The sequence below is a fragment of the Schistocerca cancellata genome, chromosome 7 (assembly GCF_023864275.1).
Source record: "Schistocerca cancellata isolate TAMUIC-IGC-003103 chromosome 7, iqSchCanc2.1, whole genome shotgun sequence".
In the NCBI taxonomy this organism is placed as follows: Eukaryota; Metazoa; Arthropoda; class Insecta; order Orthoptera; family Acrididae; genus Schistocerca; species Schistocerca cancellata.
The window spans coordinates 345,627,267-345,653,440 of record NC_064632.1 but is presented as its reverse complement, the minus strand read 5'-3'; the positions used below and the strand labels follow the sequence as shown (position 1 = coordinate 345,653,440).

The following is a 26,174-nucleotide window of genomic DNA, read 5'->3' as shown; positions in this document are numbered from 1 at the left end:
GGTGACGGCACGGTAGCTCAGCGTGTTAGGTCAGAGAGCTGGCTGGCCTCTGTAATAAAAAAACTGAGTGAAACGATCAACAACGAACTTCAATGGATGCCATGTGACGTCCGCTACGACCAAATACAAAAAAAAACAACGAACAAAAGGAGGGGAAAAAAATTAGCTCATGGAGACGAGGTAACACTTTAAATACAAAAAAAAAGATGGTAGAGCACTTGCCCGCGAAATGCTAAGGTCCCGAGCTCGAGTCTCGGTCGGGCACACAGTTTTAATCTGCCAGAAAGTTTCATATCAGCGCACACTCCGCTGCAGAGTGAAAATCTCATTTTAGTATACGGTTGCTGTATAACAGCCATGTTCAAAACCGTAAAATAGCGTAAACAAATACTGAAAATAATACGAGTATAGATGATTTGTAACAAATTAAACTGGCACATTTGAGAAAACTTATTTTATTTGCTAATTATCGAATGCGATGTAGCTACAGGGTGTTTCAAAAATGACCGGTATATTTGAAACGGCAATAAAAACTAAACGAGCAGCGATAGAAATACACCGTTTGTTGCAATATGCTTGGGACAACAGTACATTTTCAGGCCGACAAACTTTCGAAATTACAGTAGTTACAATTTTCAACAACAGATGGCGCTGCGGTCTGGGAAACTCTATAGTACGATATTTTCCACATATCTACCATGCGTAGCAATAATATGGCGTAGTCTCTGAATGAAATTACCCGAAACCTTTGACAACGTATCTGGCGGAATGGCTTCACATGCAGATGAGATGTACTGCTTCAGCTGTTCAATTGTTTCTGGATTCTGGCGGTACACCTGGTCTTTCAAGTGTCCCCACAGAAAGAAGTCACAGGGGTTCATGTCTGGCGAATAGGAAGGCCAATCCACGCCGCCTCCTGTATGTTTCGGATAGCCCAAAGCAATCATACGATCATCGAAATATTCATTCAGGAAATTAAAGACGTCGGCCGTGCGATGTGGCCAGGCACCATCTTGCATAAACCACGAGGTGTTCGCAGTGTCGTCTAAGGCAGTTTGTACCGCCACAAATTCACGAAGAATGTCCAGATAGCGTGATGCAGTAATCGTTTCGGATCTGAAAAATGGGCCAATGATTCCTTTGGAAGAAATGGCGGCCCAGACCAGTACTTTTTGAGGATGCAGGGACGATGGGACTGCAACATGGGGCTTTTCGGTTCCCCATATGCGCCAGTTCTGTTTATTGACGAAGCCGTCCAGGTAAAAATAAGCTTCGTCAGTAAACTAAATGCTGCCCACATGCATATCGCCGTCATCAATCCTGTGCACTATATCGTTAGCGAATGTCTCTCGTGCAGCAATGGTAGCGGCGCTGAGGGGTTGCCGACTCTGGCGCATGAGACGATACGTGGACGTTGGCGTCATTTGGACCGCAGCTGCAACACGGCGAACGGAAACCCGAGGCCGCTGTTGGATCACCTGCTGCACTAGCTGCGCGTTGCCCTTTGTGGTTGCCGTACGCGGTCGCCCTACCTTTCCAGCACGTTCATCCGTCACGTTCCCAGTCCGTTGAAATTTTACAAACAGATCCTTTATTGTATCGCTTTTCGGTCCTTTGGTTACATTAAACCTCCGTTGAAAACTTCGTCTTGTTGCAACAACACTGTGTTCTAGGCGGTGGAATTCCAACACCAGAAAAATCCTCTGTTCTAAGGAATAAACCATGTTGTCTACAGCACACTTGCTCGTTGTGAACAGCACACGCTTACAGCAGAAAGACGACGTACAGAATGGCGCACCCACAGACTGCGTTGTCTTCTATATCTTTCACATCACTTGCGGCGCCATCTGTTGTTGAAAATTGTAACTACAGTAATTTCGAAAGTTTGTCCGCCTGAAAATGTACTGTTATCCCAAGCATTTTGCAACAAACTGTGTATTTCTATCGGTGCTCGTTTAGTTTTTATTGCCGTTTCAAATATAGCGGTCATTTTTGAAACACCCTGTATATTAGAATTACTGTTTACAGAGAATAAATGTTCCCTCCTGGAGCTGTATTCACCAGGATTAGAATAGATTAGTCAGCACGATTTTATCTATACAGAAATGTATTGTAAATTGTTGTTATATAAGTCGCACATGTTGCATGTTATTCACCTAAATGTTGTCAGTAATCGAAGTTGTTTAATAATTTCATAGCAATGATTACTGACATAGAAACCACAAGCAAGTTTTAATTACTTTCTTCGACTTTAGTTACTAAATCTCACTGAAAGGAAGAGTTGAACAATTTTCTACTAACGGAATAGTTATCCCACAACTTTATCACTGTAATACCAGTGACGCCAACTATTTCAGTTCATTCTCGATAATTTTCCTTATTAATTCCTTTTCCTGAGAACAACGATTCAGAGCATTTCTCAAACTCGTAGTTTTTGCGGGAAACGCTTTAACAACTTGAGTATTTAAACATGGTTCAGAGCAAGCATTCAACGCGTTACTCAACCGCTAGACGTTCCTTACCGACCCTCAACGGCAGATTGAATCCTTCAGACATTTTCTGACGATTTATTCGGCAGAGAACTCTCTGCGAGAGGGAAGGGTACTGCCTCAAGACTCGGTTCAGAATGTTGTTTCGCTCCAGAAATTTCATATCATTATACTCCCTGCTGCGCAGCAAATGCTTCATACAAAAGTACTTTTGCATCTGGAAAGAAAACTGCTTCCACAAAATTTGGCAATTAAGTCTGATTACATGTCAGGGATATACAGGCAACACAGAAAAAAAATGCTTCAAATGGCTCTGAGGACTATGGGACTTAACATCTGAGCTCATCAGTCCCCTAGAACTTAGAACTACTTAAACCTAACTAACCTAAGGACATGACACACATCCACGCCATAGGCAGGATTCGAACCTGCGACCGTAGCGGTCGCACGGTTCCAGACTGGAGCGCCTAGAACCGCTCGGCCACAGCGGCCGGCGCAACACAGAACGGAAAATGGTATCCTGCAGTATATTATTTGTAATTCACACCCTGCTACGTGTTGTAGTAACAACTCTACTGCTCGAGTCTGATGATTTGGAAAATTCCATATTTCCAAAGTTATTCTGACAACGTTAAACTGAGGATTTCACAGTCCCTTAATCTTTTATCCATAATTCGATGTACGCCACCTACTTTTATTCGCAAGATACAGTATTCTCTGTCATTTTAATGTTGTATTCATTCACAACGAGTTGCCTGCTGAAGGTGGTGGACTTTTGCAGAGCGAGAACGTTGCCCTAGCGGCGTACGACGCGGTGACGTCACTGCTGGAGTGTCCCGTGTCCATCAAACGGTCGCTGCTGCTCGTGATGCAACGCGCGCAGCGTCCTCTGTGCATCACCGCTGGTGGGTTCTTCCCACTCTCCAGGGAGTCCTTTGTCTCGGTAAGGAGATTGGTCCTGTATTCCTGATCCCTTTCTGTAATTCATGTTCCACCTGTAGTACAGCGCATCTCTCTGAAAACTCTCACTTTTATCAGCAACACTTTAGACGTTGCCCACCGTATGTATCTTCATGAACCCTTTTGCGTGAAAGATCTAATGATATATACCTGACGTGAAACTCTAAAGCCGGCCGGAGTGGCCGAGCGGTTAAAGGCGCTACAGTCTGGAACCGCACGACCGCTACGGTCGCAGGTTCGAATCCTGCCTCGGGCATGGATGTGTGTGATGTCCTTAGATTAGTTAGGTTTAAGTAGTTCTAAGTTCTAGGGGACTTATGACCACAGCAGTTGAGTCCCATAGTGCTCAGAGCCATTTGAAGCCATTTGAAACTCTAAATTTCCTTACCCCGCTCTCAAGGAAAAAAAAAAAGAAACTAATAGCAGCTACTGTTACAGAAACAGTTTGAAGTGTTGTCGAGAAGGTCCCCGAAACATTGTTACAAAATTCTAATGCACTAGAAATATTCATATTATTCCCGTCGCGAATCTTGAAGTTTTTCCTGTCTCGTCAGTCTGTAGGCTGCCACAGTAAATCAGGCTGCACTTTGCGCAGCTCGTGGTAGCTGCGCGGTCTTAGGCTCCTTGTCACGGTCCGGGTGGCTCCCCCGTCGGAGGTTCGAATCCTCCCTCGGGCATGGATATGTGTGTTGTCCTTAGCGTAAGTTAGTGGAAGTTAGATTAAGTAGTGCGTAAACTTAGGGACCGATGACCTCAGCTGTTTGGTCCCATAAGACGTTACCACAAGTTTCCAAATGAATTTCCTTCAGGTTGAGTGCTACACGAGTTGTTGTTTGTCTGTATAATACATGGATTCCGATTATTACACAAATTGTACGGTAATGGTTAAACTAAATGCTGAAACAGATAAAAGCTACGAAATTTATCTACTATTTACAATGGAAGATCATATTTTCGACTCTGGAGTACACAAAGATTTAAGCTCTCTAAACAAAACAAGATTGGACTGTTATGTACTTCTGCATCTAACAACTGATTTTTCTAGAGCCAAGAATTTTGCCAGCAACATCTGCTGTTTGTGACAAAATAAGATCAGAAAGCTCCAGCGGTGCGCAGCCCGTCTAGGAAACTTTTGCCCACTGAATCAGAAGAACCTCTCTTTCATTTTCCTGGAACCCATATGTTTCAAATTCTATGGTAGATACTATTTGCTAAAGCAGGTGGTCGTCATCTGTCGAAGTTCTCGAAGAATTTTATCAGCTCTGGTGGCGATGTGGTGATCGTACTGTTTTCGTATTCAGGAAGATCCAGGCCGAGATCCATATCTTATAGATCTCTTCAGGTTTTCCTTACGATTCATAAAAATCACAATGATTTCTAAAATAGCTCCATCCTTGTTTCGGGCTATGTGTTATCAATTTCTTATGACGTCGATATCGACAGGACTTAAGATATTTTCGCTTTCACTGAAGCGCTATCACGTCCTTCTGAATGTCATGGTAGTATATTTTCGTGAGTAAGAAATAAAAACTTTATGTACGTATTTAATATCTGTCATTTACTTCGCAGTTTTTGTTTTTTCCAGGGAAAATGTTGTGCTGTCTGAAAACTGTGAAATGAGCAATAACTAAAATGCATTTCCGAGCGGTACGCTTACACCTTTATCGATAGTGATTAAGAGCAAGCTGAAATCTCGCTTTCTATAATTCTCTGTTCTAGACAGTGCTAGGTTTATTCATTATAAAACTGCTGTTTATAAAAATGAGCCTAGAGTAGTAGAGAGTTCCCTTTATAAAAATTTCTGAGCACGGTGTGTTGGACATATTATTGCTAAAACGTAACTTTAAAAATAAAAAATCACTAAGTAGGTCTTTACGTATTAGGGATTCTAAAATTAAGCGACACTACGATAAAAAAGTAGAAAAACCGTTAAAATATAAATATACGTCAAATTAGTTTAGACAAACTGTTTTAACTGCAGTTTGAAATATCAACCTGAAAATTAACTCTGATATTATTTGTGTTCAGTGTACATCTATATTTATCACAAATAATTCAAGAATTAAATCAAACATATAGACATTTTACTGTCGCAATTTGTACACTAATACCGTTGAATTCATTAGTGATTGCCCCATATAGTCAGTCAAGAGTGATTTATGCGAACAAGTTTATGGTTCATGCTTAAAATGAATATTCACACCTCAAGGTTTAGTTCAACTGGCTCTGAGCACTATGGGACTTAACATCTGAGGTCATCAGTCCACCAGAACTTAGAATTACTTAAACCTAACTATCCTAAGGCCATCACACATATCTATGCCCGAGGCAGGATTCGAACCTGCGACCGAAGCGGTCGCGCGGTTCCAGACTGAAGCGCCTAGAACCGCTCGGCTATGGTTTAGTAAATTTATTTATACCAGTGCAGCTGAGGAGTAGGTAATGCTCTTTTCAATAATGACTCCCCAGTACAAAATTGGTATTAAGTCTTTCCGTGGACTACGACAGGGAAAGAAATGACGAAGTGTATTGTTGAGTTATCCGGCCCGACCTGTAACGTCGGCACTACTGTTGTTGAGCTTTCTAGGGACTGAAGGTCAACAACACTGAGAAACTAAACAATCATGCCACATGTTTGGTATTAGTAGTAGTAGTAGTTTATTCACATGTCGATCACTTTTATGAGAGTATTAAACATATCATGGTATTACAATTTAAGAACGATAAAAATTAGTAATTCGTTTACGCAGCATTTACGTACTTACAGGTCTAGTTTGACAAGGGTTGGATACGTAGTCGGTCGCGGCCATGTAGTAGTAACTAACCCGTCGTTCGCCTGAAGTAATTTAGGGAAACCACGGAAAACCTAAGTCAGAATGGCCGAATGATGATTAGCAACTCCCCCCTCTGAAATACGAGGCCAGCCTCTACAAACCACGCTACTTCGTTAGTTTCATCCACAGTGTACAGTAGAATTCTATAAATAAATCCTCTAGGCTAATAATGTAAAAGGCTAATGATACACTGTTCATTCGTTTCGAATTCCCAGTCAGTACACTCATTGTACCCACAATGTTTCACGATGGCTCACTAAACACATTATCAGCTGATGTCAGAACCATAGTGGCGCTTTCAGGTTTCTATTTTGTATACCGCAGCTTCCCAAACACTTTGCGATTCAGGAAACACATAAATCATTCTTTCTTCTGACTCAAGTAAATTAACCTCAGGAAAACCCCTAATGAAACGTAGACAATATTAAGCAAGCACACATAGGCGAGGCACTTTCATGGAGTTGTGTTTTCGAGTGGCAAAATAGGTTTTGTGGAGGCAGAGATTCAGTGCAAGACGATCCCATGGCTGGTCACCCGTCAGCAGCACATAACGATGCAAACTTGGTGCGTGTAACGCAGTTATTGTAAGAGGTATAACTATGTGTGCGGTATCAGAAGAACTTCATTTGAATCTTGATGTGTGTTATAAGGTTTTACGCGCAGATTTAGGGAAACGGAAACTTAATGCACAACTTGTACCTCACACATTAACATGCACACGGAAAGAGGAAACACGAAGAAAATCTGCTGGACTAATGGACAGAGCAACATGTGATCCCACATACACTGTGAAAGACTACGGCTGTGAATGAAAGTTGGTGCTACCATTATGACCCTAATACCAAGTATCAAAGTGCTGAATGGCGGAGTATTAGATCACCAGCCTCGAAAAATGTCAAACGACAACCTTCGAGAACAAAGACAATGTTGACTGCTTGATAGTAAAGGATTAGTTCACCATGTGTATGTTTCCTCAAGGTGAAAAAGGGAGCAATTCAACGTCGCCGTCCAGATTTGTGACTTTCTCAGGACTGGTTCTTATTGCTTTACAAAGCAAGACCCCTTAATGCTCCGCCTGTTGAGTATCTGGCCAGATATTCTGTTACTGCCATCCCACATCCGCCATATTCGCTCAACCTCTCGCCTTGTGTGTGTGTGTGTGTGTGTGTGTGTTTTTTTCTTTTCTTTTAGCAAGTAGAAAGGCGACTGAAAGCGGAAAGTTTTATCAGTATGTTACAGACATCAAACGGGATTTGACAAATGAGCCTACAAGCATAGCGGCTGAAGATTTCCCTTGTTGCTCCGTAGACCTCCAGAAAAGTTGACAAATATGTGTAGATAGCCAAGGGGACTATTTCGATAGGAGTTGTGACCATTGCTTGTTAAGTATTTCTATTTTGTTAAAAAACCTATCGTGACAAAGATAATATCGACCATGCCCTCTCTCAGCCTGATTTATTTACTTTTTTTTTTTTTTTACTTGTTTGCAGTATTAAAAAGCTCAAAGTCAAGTCTTATGAGACAGTAATAACTTTGGTGCTCCAGTAGCCACCTGAACTCATATACATGTATACACATGTATATGACAGGGTTACACATTGCAACCACAGGCGATGGCTAAGCTGGTCTCTAAAACTGGATTTTCGTATCTATTTATTTATTTATTCTTTGTATAATCCGTACAGAATCCGTAGAAGGCTGCAGTCTTTTCTGAACTAATCAGCGCACAAAAATTGATACTGCTTATTTTCGATTTCTACTCGAGCTTGTGGCATTCATATGAAGGTGAATAAAAGGAAACTTTACACAGTTCACTGCTGTTAAAGCGGTAATCTGCACAGCACAAGTCCTGCAAAAACGCAGAAATTGTATTTTTCCTTACTAAAACACAACTGTTAAATTTCAAGAATTGTTTACTGAGAGGGTTGTATGACGACGCTACACACCTTCTATAAAGGGCAAAGTAAATACTACGTAGATAATTTTAGCATAACCTCTGCACTACTTTAGCAGACATCGGTATAGAATAAGGCACTCTGCCGTGACTTTCCCAGAGACGCCCAGCGTACTGATCACTATTTTAAAGTCTCACATTTTTAGATATTTACAAGTTTACAAGTCCCTGTAAACCAATGGAGTGGACAATGAAGTAAATGTAATAATATGTTGCCAGGATCGGATAGCATTTATGAAATGTTGGTATCGGCAACAATTGGAAAACAAAAAATTGGCTTAGAAGTTTCTGAGTTCATAAGAATTTGTAATCTGGTATCAATGATTATTTCAGATTTGCCTGCATTCGAGGTCTGTTCAAAACATTCCGGAAAGTCGTCTACAAAATTTTTCTAAGCTTACCTTTTACTTTTTGTGCATAGTTTCCTTCGAAATATTCCACATCACTCCCAGCGCAGTTCCATCTTCCGGAAGCAGTCCTCGTACGCCTGTTGCTGGATCGCGCGAAGCACCGTCTGCGAATTTTCTTTTATCCCGTCTATCGTTATAAATCTTCATCCTTTCAATGGGGTTCGCAACTTGGGAAATATAAAGAAAGTCCGAATGAGCCAAGTCTGCAAGTAACGAGGGATGAGGCGAAGCAATGATTTCGTTTTTTGTGCATTAGTCACGCATCAACAGGGACGAATGAAAGGGAGCGTTATCGTGGTGCAAGAGCCATGAACTGTCTCCCTACATTTTAGCCCGTTTACACTCTCGCATTTTTTCACAGGCGTCGCAACGCGCCCCGGTAGTACCATCGATTTACAGGTTGTCCCTGTGGCACTAACTAATGATGAACTAATCCGTCAAAGTCAAAGAAAACTATCAGTATGGCTTTGACAATTTACCTGACCTGACGAGCTGTCTTGGAGAACCTTTCCTGACCACTTGTGAAGACTGAACCTTGGTTTCAACATCATAAGCCTAGACCCATACTCTTAAGCAACTTCCCTTTCTCATCTGTGCAATCCAAAAACTCTTCACACTGCGAGGTGAAAGTGTGGTGTCACCGCCAGACACCACACTTGCTAGGTGGTAGCTTTTAAATCGGCCGCGGTCCACTAGTATACGACGGACCCGCGTGTCGCCACTGTCAGTGATGGCAGACCGAGCGCCGCCACACGGCAGGTCTAGAGAGACGTACTAGCACTCGTCCCAGTTGTACAGCCGACTTTGCAAAGAACGGTTCACTGAGAATTACGCTCTCATTTGCCGAGACGATAGTTAGCATAGCCTTCAGCTACATTTGCTACGACCTAGCAAGGCGCCGTATTCAATTGATATTGAGATTCTATTAATGTATCATCAAGAGCGATGTTCTACAAATGTGGATTAAAGTTAAGTATTCCAGAAGCTACGTACTTTTCTTTATAGCATTCATTACGTATCCTGTTTCAGACCTCACGCCAGCCTGCGTGAGTTTAAGCGCGTGTCTTTCGGCTTCCTCTCATTGTGTCTAGTCTGTCTTGTCTAGACACAACAGAAAGTATTTCTGTTCTTGACTCAAGAGCCATGGGACGAACTTGGCACGGACACGATGCAATGCAAAATGCTGTGTGAGGATGTCATGACATGATCCAACTGCAATCCGTCGGGCGGTCTTCGATTGGTACGGACACTTTCGTCGACGTTCCTGATAGGAGCGTTGTCGGTGGACAACGAACGGCGTCGTGAACGAAGTTCATCTTTAACTTCCGTCCGGCCGTTTTTGAATCGGGTGAACCATTCGTAACACCGAGTACGGCTTAAGCACTCATCACCGTAGGCTTCCTACATTATTTGGTGTGTCTCTGTACAGGTTTTATATAGTTTGACACAAAATTTAATGCAGTCGTGTTGCTCCTCTAACATCTCGAAATTCTCAAACTGCGCGACACAACGTTCTACTCAATACAGCACTGAACAATAACTAACAGACATACAACGATGAAACTTACAGCAGTTACACATTAAGCACAGGCGAGTGCAGGAATTCGAACCGCATTTCACTGCAACACACCATTGGATCGAAATTACGAATGTTCCGGAATTTTTTGAACAGACCTCGAAGAACGACGAAGTAATTCCCAACAAATGCCTGAATATGTGTAGAATCTACACTCACCATTTTTCTTCTTTTACAGGTCGTCAATGTGTCTTACTCATTCTTCGCAATACTGCGAAATTTCAAGAATGAAGAGGAATAGCACGCTTCTAATTCTTTTCTCACGCTTTCTTCTGTTACACAGGAACACGACTTCAAAATTGAGCAGCAAGATTTTATTTTTCTTTGTGAAGTACGGTATATTTTCTTCATGATAGTTCCAGTTGCTTTATATAGTACCATTAATTTATATACTGGGAAAAATTATTCATTAAACAGATCTGAGAACAGCGTACACAAATATGAAAGGTAATCTGTAGCAGTAACAGCAATAAACCCGACTACACAGCAAATGTATTACTTGAATACATAACGTTGTTTTTGGACCGTGATTCTGACATACTCCAGGTAAAACATAATGACCAGCGCACACGTCAAGAATAGTAGTAGCGATTTGCTACACTACATGATTTACAACGTAGCATACCCTCCTTGGGAGAGTAGTTTCATCACATACAAAACTGCGAAACCAAGAACGGGACATGAGACTAAATTGAACATCATACCAATGACTAGGTACATGACAGTACACAAATGATCAGAACTGCACACATTTACTTGAGCCCTTACTATGGGAAGTCAGTACAAGGTGCAGTCAGCGTATAAGCATGTAGTGAAACGGAATAAACTAGGGCCCGGATATGTATACAGTTCACATAACCTGCCTCAGGACGTTCACAAGCTGTGAAAAATGGCTTTGGGATTTTCTATAAGATACTGAGTAGTGCTCTTATACCTCTCTGGCTTAGCAGTTGTATCATAAATTGCTCTCATGACGTGGATGTCTAGCTAAGTTCTACGTCTGCATTTATACTCTGCAAAGTGCTGTCAGATGCATGGCAGAGGTCGTATCCAATGGTGTAGAATCCATCGCACTGCACTGCCGACGTACATTTCACTGTACCTGATTGCCATCACTATCGGAAATCTGACACATACGTGAAGTAGAATATAACGCACTATTCGTCAAAATATATTCCGCCTCGCTGATCAGTAAGTAATCAATGATATTTTCTTACCACCTGCTGTTATTTATCTTCATCTACAATAACGTATATACCCCATAAATCACCATAACGTGCATGTCAGAGAGTAGCTTGAATTATTGATAATTATTAAATTGCTTGTCCCATTCTGAAACAGAATGATGAAAAACGAATCTCTATACGCTTAAGTAAGAGCCCTGATTTCCGTTGTCTTCGCGGTCCTTACACCAAGATGAATGTGGCAATAGCACCGTTCTACAATGTGCTGAAAATGCCGGTTCTCTATAGTTTCTCAATACTGTTTCGAAAATAGGACGTCTGGTTCGGTGTAGGATTTCCCAGTTTGTATTTAATTATTACTTGCTTTTTAATTGAACGTAGAAGTACGCCTCTTATTTGCTGTCTCCTTTTTATAGGAGATTAGCTTTCGGTTATCATCGAAGAAACCTAAGTCGACCATTCGGCTGCCATGCAACCGACATTACGTTCTCTTTCCAGTTAATGTATCTTTGCAGCGTAACGCGAAGACATTTAATCGGCATGACTGTGTGAAGCAAAACACCACTAATACAATGATCATTCCCACACGGTTTCTCCTACTTATCCCATTAACATACATTTTTCCACATTTGCAGCAAGCTGCGTCCATCACAGTAAATAAAAAAAATTTTCTAGTTATCCTACATCTTCCTACATTCACTAAAAAGCCAACATTTTCCTGTACACTAAAGTGTTACCGGCAAACAGTCATTGACTGATGGTATTGAGGTGGGTATCGAGAATGAAATCAGAGGTAATGACCTGCCTACAACTCATTGAGTCCCAGCAGATCTCGTCCAATCATCGAAAAATATGACGAACCCATTTTTCGTAAATAGATTTTTGTCCCAGTCCACTCGTGCTGACGCTGCGATCTTCAACGTCGGACAGCTCGTATTGGCATTTCATTGATTTATGGTAAACCTCCGACTTTCCCATTCACATGTGAAGAGATCCTGTAGGGGTAACGACAAAGTTACCTTTGCAATCTTAAGCACTTACGGTAGGAAGACTGTTGTACGTACTGTGGGTAAACAAAAATACAGAAAACCCAAAGACACAACACGTCGCTCCTATATTCAGACATAATTGTCGTAAGTAAGGAATGTGACCAAAATGTAAAATGTTTATTTGACACTGCAATAGTGAAGCCCCAGTCACAGTACATAAATGTTCTTCAAAGAAAATAATTTATGTAATGTGACTATGCCTTCACTCTTGTAGTGTCAAATGAACACAACACATTGTGAGTCTTGTACGATGTATGAATCCCATTGGCATTCAAAACAGCTTCTCGTCGAATGGGAATGGAGAAATACGGGTCCCGTACAGTTTCCGAGGTAATCTACGACCGTTCTTCCTACAAAATATTGGCACATTCGGGCTACGATGATAAAGCTGGATAAGTGTCATGCTCTCTTCTCTCCAAAGTAGACCACAAAGGCTCAGTAATATTGAAATCTACTGCCTGTTGAGATCAAGGGAGGAAAGCCAATATCATCCTCGTACTAACAAAACCAGTCCTGGACGATCCGAGCTGTGTGAATACGGGTCCTGTTGTCTTGAAACACAGCATCACAATCCACCAAAGTGGTCACATAATTCTAGGCAGTAACACAACCTTGCAATGTAACCATGGAGGTCCTGGAATACTGCGATACAGCTACCCAGATTATCACCGGACCCTCACAGTGTTTTGCTCGTCGGATGGAAACTCAGCCAGAAGTTGACAGCTGCAACAAAACACATGCAGACAAATGAGTACCTTCCATCGCTCCACAGTCCAAGTTATATGGCTTCGGCACCATGTTTTCCTGTTGCGAGCATTTGCATCGCGATGAGTGGTTAAGAATTCCGGCTCACCTTGCAATTTCCTGCTTAGGGAGCTGTCTTCGTGTTGTTTCGCGAGTGCGACATTCAGTTATGTAATGAGTTTTTCAACTGTCGTCTTCTTATTTTCCCCCACAGTTCACTTCAATGACCATCTGTGCGCTCATTCAACACACATTTTCATCCGCATTGTGACTTAGCAGATGATAATTTTTCACTTTCTCTGTATGCGTTATAAATCTGCCTCGTGAAAGACCAAACACGTTCGCTACTTTTGTTACCCACCACATGAGCACCAACGGTTCGTCGATGTTCAAATTCACTCGTCTCCGACAGAATACACTTTCAAGCTTCTTGGTTTTTTGCACCCCTTTTGTAAACCTTCACGAAATTTCTCTTCATAGGAATATTGGTATAGTTTCATCTGTTTCGGATTCCGCCAACAACGAGGAAAAAAGTTGTGGACTTCCGAATATATATTAAGAGGAACAGACACGGAAAGAAAATAGCACTACAAATTTCCAACGTAAAATCCTTATTCACCTACACACAGTTAAATGTTGAAACGGATTTTGAGCACTAGTTACAGAATGGCCACTGGATATATTTTCATAGTATGTAATAAGTGCAATGAACGCCCAAAGAAAATTGCACAAAAATATTTAGAAAGTAAAACTCTTATTCGTCCTCAAATAGTTAGATGTAGAAACGTGATGTGAACACTAGTTTCTGAATGAGCACTAACGTTACTTTGTAAATAAAAGGGAAAAGCGTCTGTTGACCAACATAGTTAACCTGTAAAAAAAACTTACGACGGGGAAAATAGTAATAACTGAGATATTGAAGCTGTTGTAGAAGTTGGATATGCAAACATACATATATGGAAATATGTTGTAATTGAATATGAATATATACATTCAACTTATTTGCTTCGTCATCTGTATGTAACAAGTTTGATGTGGTGCTCCACTTCATCCCGTAATAAGTATTTTGGGCAGCCATTATTCGCTGTGATACGAGCTGGCTACTGATGTATTTCTCTTATTTTAGAAGTCATGTCCCTACCACTCCATGAACATAATTAGGCGCCTGCCTCTAGATGATATAAGAACTCTATAAGTCTGTTCATTCTTCATTTATTAGTCACGCATACTCGTATTTTCCTAGTACCACGAACAATTTTTTGTATTAAATACAATTCACTTTCATGTTTACTTTGTGTCTTTCAAAATTGTAGAACCCTTCACTAACATCAAATTAGATATTCCTCGGAATTCTTCTTATAAGACCTACAAATCTTATCTTTCTTTCCCACACGATGCCACGTATCAGACCAGAAAGTTTAAAAAAGTCCTTTATTACATCTCCTTCAAAATGGCATTTCAAATTCCACTACAAGATGGAAGAGTAACCGCTGTGCTGTAATGCTTGGCTTCTATATAGCAATTTCGCTTGCAAATAGAGCGGCATTCTTTGGTAGTTTTTTCATGTGCTAATGATTTCAGTATACGTCAATTATCCCCATGCATCCTTTTAAGACCGCCAATAATCGAACTGAGAAATACAGCGACATTCAGGATCTCAAGCCGGCGTGGGTCACAATGTTCAACCACCACCCACTTACATACCCTGTATCTATCCCAAGTTATCTTTCTATCTGATGGAATTTCATTTCACTGGAGGCTTATGAATCTCAACTTTATCATTGATGTGGATAGAAGCTTAAGCAATGAATTAATATGTGTGCTATAGCCATGACTTGAACCCAGGTTTCCCGCTTACTACTACAGCATCATAGCATTGTGATGTCCGTTCTAACACAGCTTCAGCTCATTTCTCTGTACTTGGTATTGAAGTTTGTGTTACGGAGATCACTGGACTAGTGTAGTTCATGCTGGTGTCGTAGGCACCGCACTATGATGGTGTAATGGCTAGCACATCGGACGTGGATTCAAGTCCCAGATGTATTGGGTTGGTTGATTTTGGAACCAAACAGTGAGGTCATCGGTCCCGTCGGATTAGATAGGAATGGGGAAGGAAATCGGCACTGCTGTTTCAGAGGAATCACCCCTCTTATTTCCCTGAAGTGGTTTAGAACAATCGAGGAAAACCTAAGTCAGGATGGCCAGACGCAGATTTGAACTGTCCTTCTTCAGCATGCGAGTCCTGTCTGCTAACCACGGCGCCACCTCGTTCGGTTCCCGGCTGTTTAACAAATTTTAACTCACTGCCTCTGCTTCTGTTCTTATCCCATTTCTGTTAACAAAGCTTCATAGAACACAGCTGTGTGTACAAACAAATTGAAAACATAGATGTCTTTCTTAATACAGTGCCGTTTCATTACTGGGCAGTTTTATGTTCGTGTGTAGTCCATCGGTAATAATTACACCAGATCATAGGTGATTCATTAATACTCAATATCAGTTACTCGCATTAAACCAAAAATTCTCCTTGTTTCAGTAGGTCGACTGTACGAGGAAGAAAATTTTGTTCCGTCTAAAACCAATTGTACATTAAAATAAAGGTACTATTGACACTAACTTGCAGGATAACTTTTCAAACACATCGGTAGAACTTTCACCTCGAGAAGCACCTCTGTGTCGCAGGACATTGAACTAAAGGTGTACAATGGTGTTTTAAGGATGAATTAGTTCTTACTTGCAGTGGAGTTAACTTGTTCTTGGAGAAATGAATAGTTTCCACTTTCTGTTTCTAAGTAAGAAAATTCAGTCTGTGTGTGATTATCCGAAATGCGTTCGTTTCAGGAATAAACATGAAATAAAAAATTTCTTTATGAAAGCTGTCACATAGGGGGGGGGGGGGGTATTTCCATTACGTTCGATGTGATGCCACTGAAATTATGAAAGAACAACGTAAAATCGATTTAATTGAATGAGTTTGACCCTAAGCCTAACGATGAAGTCTTTCAACATGAAACTCATTTAATACCGTCTAACAAGACTTGCATACCCAAGTTTTGTGTTATTTCTGATTAGAGTATTTATATTACTGGGAAACATACCGAACATCATCTACTCATTGCCAATTCCTCTATCATGTGTGACTCTCAGATCAGTCAAAGCTATCCATCGGCATTACGCAATGTGTGTCTATCTTTGTGGACACGAATTACTGTAAAGTACCTTACGTTGCAGTCCTTAAGTAGTTCCATAATATAGAGCAAACTCGTTATCTAAAGTACATCATTTCAATTAAAACATTGAGATTGATATTAAACATCTAAATTGTGGTAGTAACGGAAAACCTTGCCACACTATGTTCGCATAATAATGCCGCTCTCACCAGCTCTCCGCCACTAAGTTATCTGTAATGTTTCCATTAGATGAGGTTCAACAGGCTTAAAGTACTTTATAAATTGCATCTTAACCATCAGCTGTTTATTTGTCCCATTAGTCATCTATCGGTTTCGGTTATTAGCCATCATCCACGATGTAGGATACGACATATTAGTTAAAATCATCCCACATTCCTTTGAAGCTGAACGATATCGAAATAACCCTGTATCCTGGATTATGGTTAACGACCTATACCGGTAGATGACAATGGCACAAATAAACGGATGATGGTTAAAATGCGGTTTATAAAATACTTGTTTCTAGTAGCCATCTATTTCAGAAAAGATTAACTACAGATAATCATCATACTTCAAGAATCCCAAGTGAATGTTATACAAGACCTACTTCAGTTCTCTAAATAGTTCAGAATCACTCACAAAAATTTTACAGTTTCCCTTGTGCCTGGGCTTGTGTATCTACTGCAGAGAGTCGAGAGTAAATGGCAGTAGAAGCCTCTTATTATTTGTCTGAGTGAACTTTAAATGACGGTATCTGAACTAATATAAGTTTAAGCTTAATAGGAAGGACAAGTAAACGACTAAACAAGCGCCTACAGTTTCTCCTCGTAAGTTTGTATCAACTGGCATGACGTAAAATGAACATAACATGACAGTGATGACACACAAACGAAATATGCCGTCAGTGCGTTGCAATAGGTTCGAATACCAACTGCAGAAATGAAGTTTTTGTATGTAAGTTTTTCATACGCTTCGCAAGTATCCTCACTAGATTCGTATCCGAAAAAAATGGAAATTTTTCATAATGTTGATCGAAACAGGTTTGTAATACCATGGTTTTCGAAACCTCGTGTGAATGGAGTGGTGCTAATGTCTCCCAATTCCTGTTAAGTATCAACTGACTGATACTAGAAAGCCACTTGATTTATGCTGTGTCCAAAATGTCATTTGATCTATGTAAGAAACAAAAATCAGCTTGTGCAACCTGCACAAAGTCTCAATACTGTTAAGTATCTCCCTAAGCCACACATTAGGTCTCCAATATAAGGGCTTAACGTCATTTGTTCTACCGACCACTCTCACCTGTGCTTAACCTGAGACGCAATCTCTGCACTGATTAATATTTTAAAAACAGATGTTTTATCACATTTTTTTAAAAATTGTTAACCCATCTACCTTCAGTTACTAATAATAAATTACTTAAATTATATTAAGTTATTTCTTTGTGCCACAAAATAAATGACATTCACCTCAAGTCAGGCAAGCTTTACCTCAGTTTACCGAAGCATATTTAAAGGTCTCAGATATTCACACATTTCCAGCACAATGCAGTACTTTCAACTACATACTGTACAGTTATGTTTACAAACTGCAGTCAGTTCTGGCTGGGGGCTTCCTCCTTATTTACATTGTGTGTCGGTGTCGTGCTGTGTCACTGCTGTTCTACTGTAAACCTGTTTATTTGGCTCCACCATCAATAATATTTGTCAGCTCAGCAGATGCCCCAAACACCATGTTATTATGTTTCATTTTCTGTAGCATTGTCAGCAAGTAACTAATCATTTGATGTCTATTGTCAATAGTTTGTGTGTGTATGTGTTTTATATCTATTTCGCGTATTTAGTCAATTTTAGTCGTCTGTAATGGTTACACCAGCTTGGCCATTTGTCAATTGTTTGTCTCTCTGCCGTGGGTTTTGTGGACATGACAGCGCCCTTGCGTTTCGACGAGAGATATCTCATGCTTATTTGTTCTGGTAACTTTCACATCTTCCTCTATAGTTGTGGGCTGATAAGTACATCAATTAAACACGCGTTAACAACAATTCACATTTAAATCTAGCCAAAGCAAGAAATATATATCATTCCCTCTCTCTCTGTCTCTGTTTGTCTGAGGAGGCATACAGAATACTTGCTCGACTGTAAATAATGAAACGTAAACGTTGAGTCCAAACCCTTCAGAAAAACCTACTTTATAGCGTATCAGTGCACAGGTGAAACGCTATACAGCAACTATACCATAAAGCATCGATTCAAAAAGTGCTTGTTGGTTTTCCAGAGGTATGTGGCACCAGAATTCTAACGATAGATTGCATAATTCCTCCCAATTTGGGGGAGATGGGTGTTGACGCTGAACTGGCGTCAGATAGTTTCCAAGAGGTGTTCTTATCAAGTTCAGGTTTGACACATTTGATGGACATCATAATAATTTCGTTATTATGGCGCTCATACTCCTGTAGCACGACAATCATGAATGGCGCAAGACGGTCAACAATAATATTCAGGTACGTAACACCTACCATGTTCCCATTAATTACTACCACTGTTCCATGGAAGCCCACGTGAATGTTCGCCGTAGCAAGACACTGCCTGTATTACCCTACGACAGCAGCAGGCGGTGCATCTTTCAAGCAGCTCTTCACCTGGTTGACGTCACAGGACCTGGTGTAAGATGGAACGTGATTCATCCGACAAGACGACATGTTTTCACTGAACCACGGTGCAATGACGATGATCCTGTTTCCACCGTATCTGTAATTGACAACGTCGTTCAGTCTGCATGGGAATACACTGAGTTGCTTTGCATGTGCCTCATTGTGCGCTGAACGGTTTACTCCAAAGGAGTTGTATCTCTACCAGCACATCGCTCTGCCGTTATATCTGCCATAGGTTAGATAGCGGGCAAGCCTCCGACTTGCACGTTGTGTGGTGAGGCGTGGACGCCTACGTGTAGTTTCATCGTCCTTTAGCCACCCTCCATAGATGCTCATGAGACTAAATCCCAGGACGGCCTATCAGTTTCGCCGTTTCCCAGATGCTTGTTCCCAGGCTCGAGACGCTAACAATATGCCCTTTGGGAACGTCATTTATGTCAGTGTATTTATTCACCTGGGCCCGTTTCGTCACTAGAACGTTTCTTCATTTGTTTAATGCTTCGTTACCGTGTCACATCCCAACAGAGACATCAGGCGATATTCAAAGTCGTGTGGGCAGTGGTCCTATCGTTTTGGCTCATCAGCGTTTACATTAAGCAAGACATTGTTAGGATCAATATTGTCTTTAAATTTGAAGTATAATGGCGCAATATGCAAGTTCAAAATGCTGCGATTAAGGGAAAGAGTGTACGTACGCATCTAAGACTGCATAAGAGGTTCCAGTAAATTGAGACGGAACACGTACTGAAAAATATTCTTACCACTTTTAAATGTAATTTTTGCCAGCTGTTGATGCTGTTTCGAAACGAGCCGTAACAGAATAAACAATTATTTGGTGTCAGATATTTCTGGAATACAATACATCTTTTATACAACAACTGAAACACCGTTAACTGGTGCAAACGGCTGATGACCTCAACTAAGCAATACTCCTTCCAATAAAATTGGTCTACAAATTTGCTTAGCTGTAAAGTGGACATGTCTGGTGGACTTGAATGTCGAGCTCCGTCTGTGAACCGACTTGACTTGATCTTTGGAAGTGAGTTGCAGCATGAGCGCATTATTTACAACTCTCTAGCGATAAGTAGCAGGAGTATACCAATAATGGTCTTAGAAAATGCTTTTCACTTTCTATAATTCCAAAGATAGCCTGCGTTGAAGGCTAACAATAGGCATGTTACAGATATTGCTTGTTCACGAAGCAATGATGTTGGCTACTCAGTGTTAATGACCGGCCAAAATTTTAGACTTCATCGATGAACCAATAATTCTCTGCAGCTTCCTGCTCTGAGCTAATCCAACCAAATGTGATACATCACTTGGCTTTAAATGCTTACTATGAACCTTTTTAGATTATGAGCTACCAAGATCACAAAAGGTCAAAAAGTCTCCATTGTTACTCACAGCTTCCCATACATGTTGACAAAATATATACATATATCAAGATCTAAACATGATTCGCGTGCATATGAGATCACAGAGCCTGCACGTTGTGGTGGAGACACACTTCTTTATTATGAAATTCTGGACCACTCACTAAATTGACCTTGAACATACGCTAATGACAAATTAGGTTACAACTGAGTTATAGTTAATGTACCTAATATTACTTATATCTTGCTTGTCGATCAAACAAAAACGTAGCGAGGCCCAAGTTAAAAGAAACTGGTTTAGCTGAAAGAGGGAAGTGATAGGCATTTAATGAGAGATATTACGTGTGCCACCCAAGTTATTTCTCTAGCCGTCATGGTGGTTCACTAAATGCTTTTTTTTTTAAATTAGCAACACTGAGTTTTGCCCGTTTATATTAGAAAATCAATGTTACTCTGGTATTTTAATGGAATACACAATGTCTGCAAACCATGTCATTTATATTACTCGGCTACGGACCATATAACTTGAAATGATGCTGCAGAGCTGCACCTCTAGAACAGACGATGAGGAGAAATACTTAATAGGTAAGTACCGTACGACACTCGTGAAACGGGGCTCGAAAGACTTCCCAGTAATCAATAAATGTTTGGCAGATCAGAATATTCCTATGAATGCCTGTCGGATGATGACATGATACAGTTATCGAAGATGAATCACTAGCTCTGAGCAGTCGCAACTGCTCCATGCATAGTGGTGCACAGGCACACATACGTCACACAGAAATGCAGCACTTGACACTTCAGTAGTCACTACGATGACTTGCCTGAGGTAGACCAGTAAATTACGCACCCATTTCAAAACAGCCTCCTAGACTCTCCAGATGTTCGGTACAGAACCGTTACATTCACCTATCACTGTCGTTACAATGGATGTTACGTGGTGAGTCACTACTCTGTAGCAAAACGAGTAGCTTATTCCACAGTGCGCCAACTCAGTTTTAATTCCAAATCTAGAGACTAGAAAGTGTTCTCCACAATCATCTACGTCTGATATGTTGTGGAACCACGGGTCATCCACCTGGCAGACGCTCCAACCCAAAACATATCTTTACGTCGAAGGCAAGGATATGTCCTGGTCCTTCAAACCTCAAATCCTTGGCTCAGTGCCTGCTCAGTAGCTTCAAAATGTATATACTAATGGGTCCATCAACAAGTCCAGCCAAATAATCAGAAATGATGCGAACACTTTCAATATAACAGCAAGATTCATCACTCCAGAGTTAGGACGCTGATTTAAACATGAAGAACAGTAACGAATGCTCAGACATCAATGTAAGCAGAATGTATCAACTTGCTGTACTACAGATCAACAATATACTTGTTTGTCTAGAGGCGTTTGTGTGAGTGTGTGTGTGTGTGTGTGTGTGTGTGTGTGTGTGTGTGTGTGTGTGGGTATGTTTTGTGTTTCTGGACAAAATTTAAGCACTGTACACCTTTGAATTATCACAGTCACACTGGAACTGCTGCTTACTTCATTAATGTATTCCACATAGAAAAAAAGCCACTGCACTATGCTTAGACTGTTATAAGTTGCAGTAACTCTTATCGTAGCAGAGAACTAATGGAGCACGTTGCAGTAAATCCAGAACTTCAAATGTTTGCTACTTGTGTGACAACCACTGCTAAGTATGGCGATCCAGGTGTGAATGGAGCATTACAGTGCAGACGTGCTGGAGTGGCGGGATGTGGATGCGGAAGTGCTGGTCGGGGGTTGTTAAGGAGACTGCGCTGCTACATGCAACATATTTCATTCGTCTTGGATTACAACTTCTGAGCGCTGTGGCAGCCCTGTACATGCCTGCCCTCTGCTGGTGCGAAGTGCGTGGTCCATGGGCGACGCCGATGACGTCGGAAAGCCGCTGCTGTGTGATAGTCGATTGGCATCCACATGGTGCTTTGCTGACACTTTTTACCTTATTCAGCAGTGCGTGCGACAGTCAACACTACGCGAGCCTGAGTGAGAGGTACCAGCAATATGTACATCTGCTGGATTCTCGTAGGGGGCCACAGCTTCTGACTTAGGAGCTCGTTCTGCTGTGGACGGATGGCGGCAGTACCGCTGTGACTGGGACCACTGCCCTCAATGCAGAAATTGGATTCTGCTGTGGCCCATAACGGATGTTTCTCCGCGGCGGTGGACTTGTGATCGTGAGCTGGTCTGGTGGGGCTGGCTGCTCACACTGGGATTGGCTATTGGTTGGCCCATAGCAAGCTGGAAACCGACGTGGACCCAAGTCATGGAGGGTGCTCCCGGACTGCACATAACTCTGTTAGAATTAGAATGTATTTATAGCGATTAGTAGCACTGCTTCCAAGCACGTACAGGTAAACAACGTCTTGGAGCCCCAGCGGTGTAGAAATACATCACACGCCTGGGTTTAGAATGAAATTCTCACTCTGTAGCTGAGTGTGCGCTCATATGAAACTTCCTGGCAGATTAAAACTGTGTGACGGACTGAGAGTCGAACTCGAGACGTTTGTCTTTCGCGAGGTCCCGAGTTGAACTCCCGGTCCGGCAAACGGTTCACAACACAGGCCTGTTTGTCGTTGCAAACCCTTTCTGCGATGTCACGAAGATTGCTCACCTCAATCTGGCCATCTCACGGTGTACCGACTCGCTTGTAAAATTACATACTAGTGACTCTGTACCTGTCTGCTTACCTCACACATGGCTGCCATGGCGCTGCTTCATATTACTAACGCCCAAAATTTAGCGATAGCGTAACGTAAGTTAATTTTGTTTGTCATCAAAGTACTTTTCGTCACCCTGAGTGTTTTAGAGTTTATAAATAAAACTATATAGTTGTGAAAAATGATGTCACTGAGTAATGTACATCCTCCTTTACCGCAAGAATGACTGCACAAAACTGAAAAATAAGATGATCTGCAACTATTACGCATTTTCTTTTTCTAGCATTTAACTGAGTCGTACTTCTGTCTGTTTGCCTGCGTCTTCAGTTGACTCCGCTAGTATTGCGAAATGATAGTATGGCGTTGATAACCGGGAGTCCCCACCTGGGCAGTCCGCAGCTCGTGGTCGTGCGGTAGCGTTCTCGCTTCCCACGCCCGGGTTCCCGGGTTCGATTCCCGGCGGGGTCAGGGATTTTCTCTGCCTCGTGATGACTGGGTGTTGTGTGATGTCCTTAGGTTAGTTAGGTTTAAGTAGTTCTAAGTTCTAGGGGACTGATGACCATAGATGTTAAGTCCCATAGTGCTCAGAGCCATTTGAACCCACCTGGGCAACTGCGGCCGCTGAGGTGCAAGTCTTTCCGACTGATGTCGCATTAGGAGACTTCCGTGCCAATGATGACGAAATGACGATGAGAACATCACAACACCCAGTTCCCGAGGGGAGAAAATCTCGAAGCCGGCCGGGAATCGAACCCGTGCCCACTGCATAGCAGTCAGGCGCGCTGACCATAGAACTAATGCGCCCGACCGATAAAGTAATTGCTCTATACGACGGCTGTTAACAAGATGGTCTTGCAATGCGGTGGACGGCTATGTTGGAGTGTAAATATTTTTTGTAATGGCAGAACTCAATTCATATTTAATTTTCTCCTGAAGTAATACTTATTGTCTCGATATAAAAATTATGTGGGCTATAGTGTTGTTAGGTTATAACTGATTAAACTGTGCACACTGCAGTTACTGAAATTACGTTAGCACTAAGTGATATGTGTATTCAATACAGTGTGTTTATTTACACAAGAATTTAGATCATATGACTCCCTCCAAAATACAACTGACCGGTCATACATTTTTATAGTGTTCTTCTGTCGTAGAAAGTGTTGATTCAACAGCGTCCTTGCGTAGTCGCTAGCCGCACATAATCGTTTCAATTCGCTTGGAATGTTCTGTACCGCATTTTTTTCATGGACTAGATCCTGAAACTCAAACCTAATTTCTTAAATTCCGGTTATTATAAACTGATTTTCCTTGTGAATTTTTTTTCTTACTGTCACAGATGTTACTTGTACAGCTATGGATGCAACCGTAGAACATGACTAATACCTGTGGACTGAGCCTTCAGATGGGCCAGACAGAAATCTTGTGATCAGTATACCTTACTACGAACGCTTATGTGCGTGTTCTGTGCTGTATGGTTTTTCCCCACAAGCACTGTTCAGAATACATCGCTAGTACAGATAGATATCGTTTCAAAATAACATGATTTTGCATATATGTGTCATAGGCATTCTGCTTGTTTGTGATGCCTCTGTTTTCCGTTTAAGAACAGAGGAGATAGCAAGCAATGCTCTTTCGGTATTGTCCTGTAGTGTATCACACTGACAAGTCTTTATCAACACATTAAGCACCTTTCACCGGTGTAGTAACTATAATTAGATCAAGGTTGTACTTACTGTATGAAACGTAACTTTTCCTCATCTTATGAATTTCAATTTGCATCCAGAGTAGCACCAATTGAGAATCATTACTTTTGATGGTAAAATAAAAGTATTGTTGATCTTCATCTTATATGTTCCTTTCAAGACGCTGTCCATTCCGTTCAACTGCCGTTGCAAGTACTTTCTTGTCTCTGACATAATTACAATGCCATCGGCAGATCTTCAAGTTTTTATTTCAGAACTTTAATTCCTACTCCAATTTCTTTTTAGTTTTCTGTACCGGTAGCTCATTACTCAGATTGAATAACATCGGGGACATATTACAACAATTTCTCATTTCCTTTGCTTCCCATGTGAACCCCCACGACCCTTATAACTACCATGTGATTTGTGAATTTCAACGAGAGTTAATATTGTCAAAAGCTTTCTCGAAAGTTACAAATGCTACAAATGTAGGTCTGCCTTTCCTCAGCCTATCTTCATCTACATCTACATGATAACTATTCACAATAAAGTTCCTGGCAGAGGATTGGCATTCTAAAAGAAATCATAGCGTCAGTGTTGCCTCACATGTTTCTACATTTCTCCAGACTCCAAACCGATCTTTCCCAACGTGACTTATACCAGATTTTGCATTCTTCTGTAAAGAATTTATGTTAGTGTTTATTTTATTTATTGTATGGGAATACATATACAAAATCACCAAACTACTACGTAAACATCTAAGTACAGCTCTCCAGCATAATATAACAGATATAACAACAGCTATAAATGGATATCAAGAATTTTTATGTATTTCATAACATGGAAATAAGTTTTAAAATAACGTAACTGACAATTGTCTGAAATGCATCTGTTACAATGAGAATGACATGCGATCGTGCATTTTATCTCGTCGCTTATGCCCTTTGCCCTGTACTGAACTTTTCTGACTGCGAGAATGTAAACTGCCAATACCTTCAAACCAAAAAAGTACATCACAAAAAACTGAATCTGATGCAACTCTGTTGATTTGAAATTTGCCTGGTAATAAAAGAAAACTTGATCAATTTGAAAATGATGGTCCCTGTGCTTAATGAATGCTATCCTTCAAATCATAAAATTATAACCTTTATCTGATCAATGGTAACTCTCTTCACACTGTTCTCTGTAAGTACTTTAAATTGTATAGTTGGCATACAGCCATTGTGCATGACTGTTGCTAAGGATATTATATCGAATATGACTATGATAATAACTTCTTGAGCGAAATATTTAATCAAAAACGACATGGATCTGGGAACTGGTACTGACTCGTGGTAAGTAACAATATGGCACTAACTATAAAACTTGTATTCTGACTCCTTGAAAATTAATATTGCTCATAATT

General features: G+C 41.0%; 1 protein-coding gene across 1 annotated transcript in view; it reads left to right on the top strand.

Moving 5' to 3' along the window:
- Positions 1-10,562, top strand: part of LOC126092765 (odorant receptor Or2-like) — a 53,626-nt gene extending 43,064 nt beyond the window's left edge. The window contains exons 5-6 of the mRNA XM_049908493.1: positions 3,271-3,432; positions 10,402-10,562. Of these exons, the coding sequence (XP_049764450.1) occupies positions 3,271-3,432; positions 10,402-10,464 (225 nt within the window). The 3' untranslated portion in view covers positions 10,465-10,562. The remainder of the gene's footprint in view (positions 1-3,270; positions 3,433-10,401) is intronic.
- Positions 10,563-26,174: the final 15,612 nt, after the last annotated feature.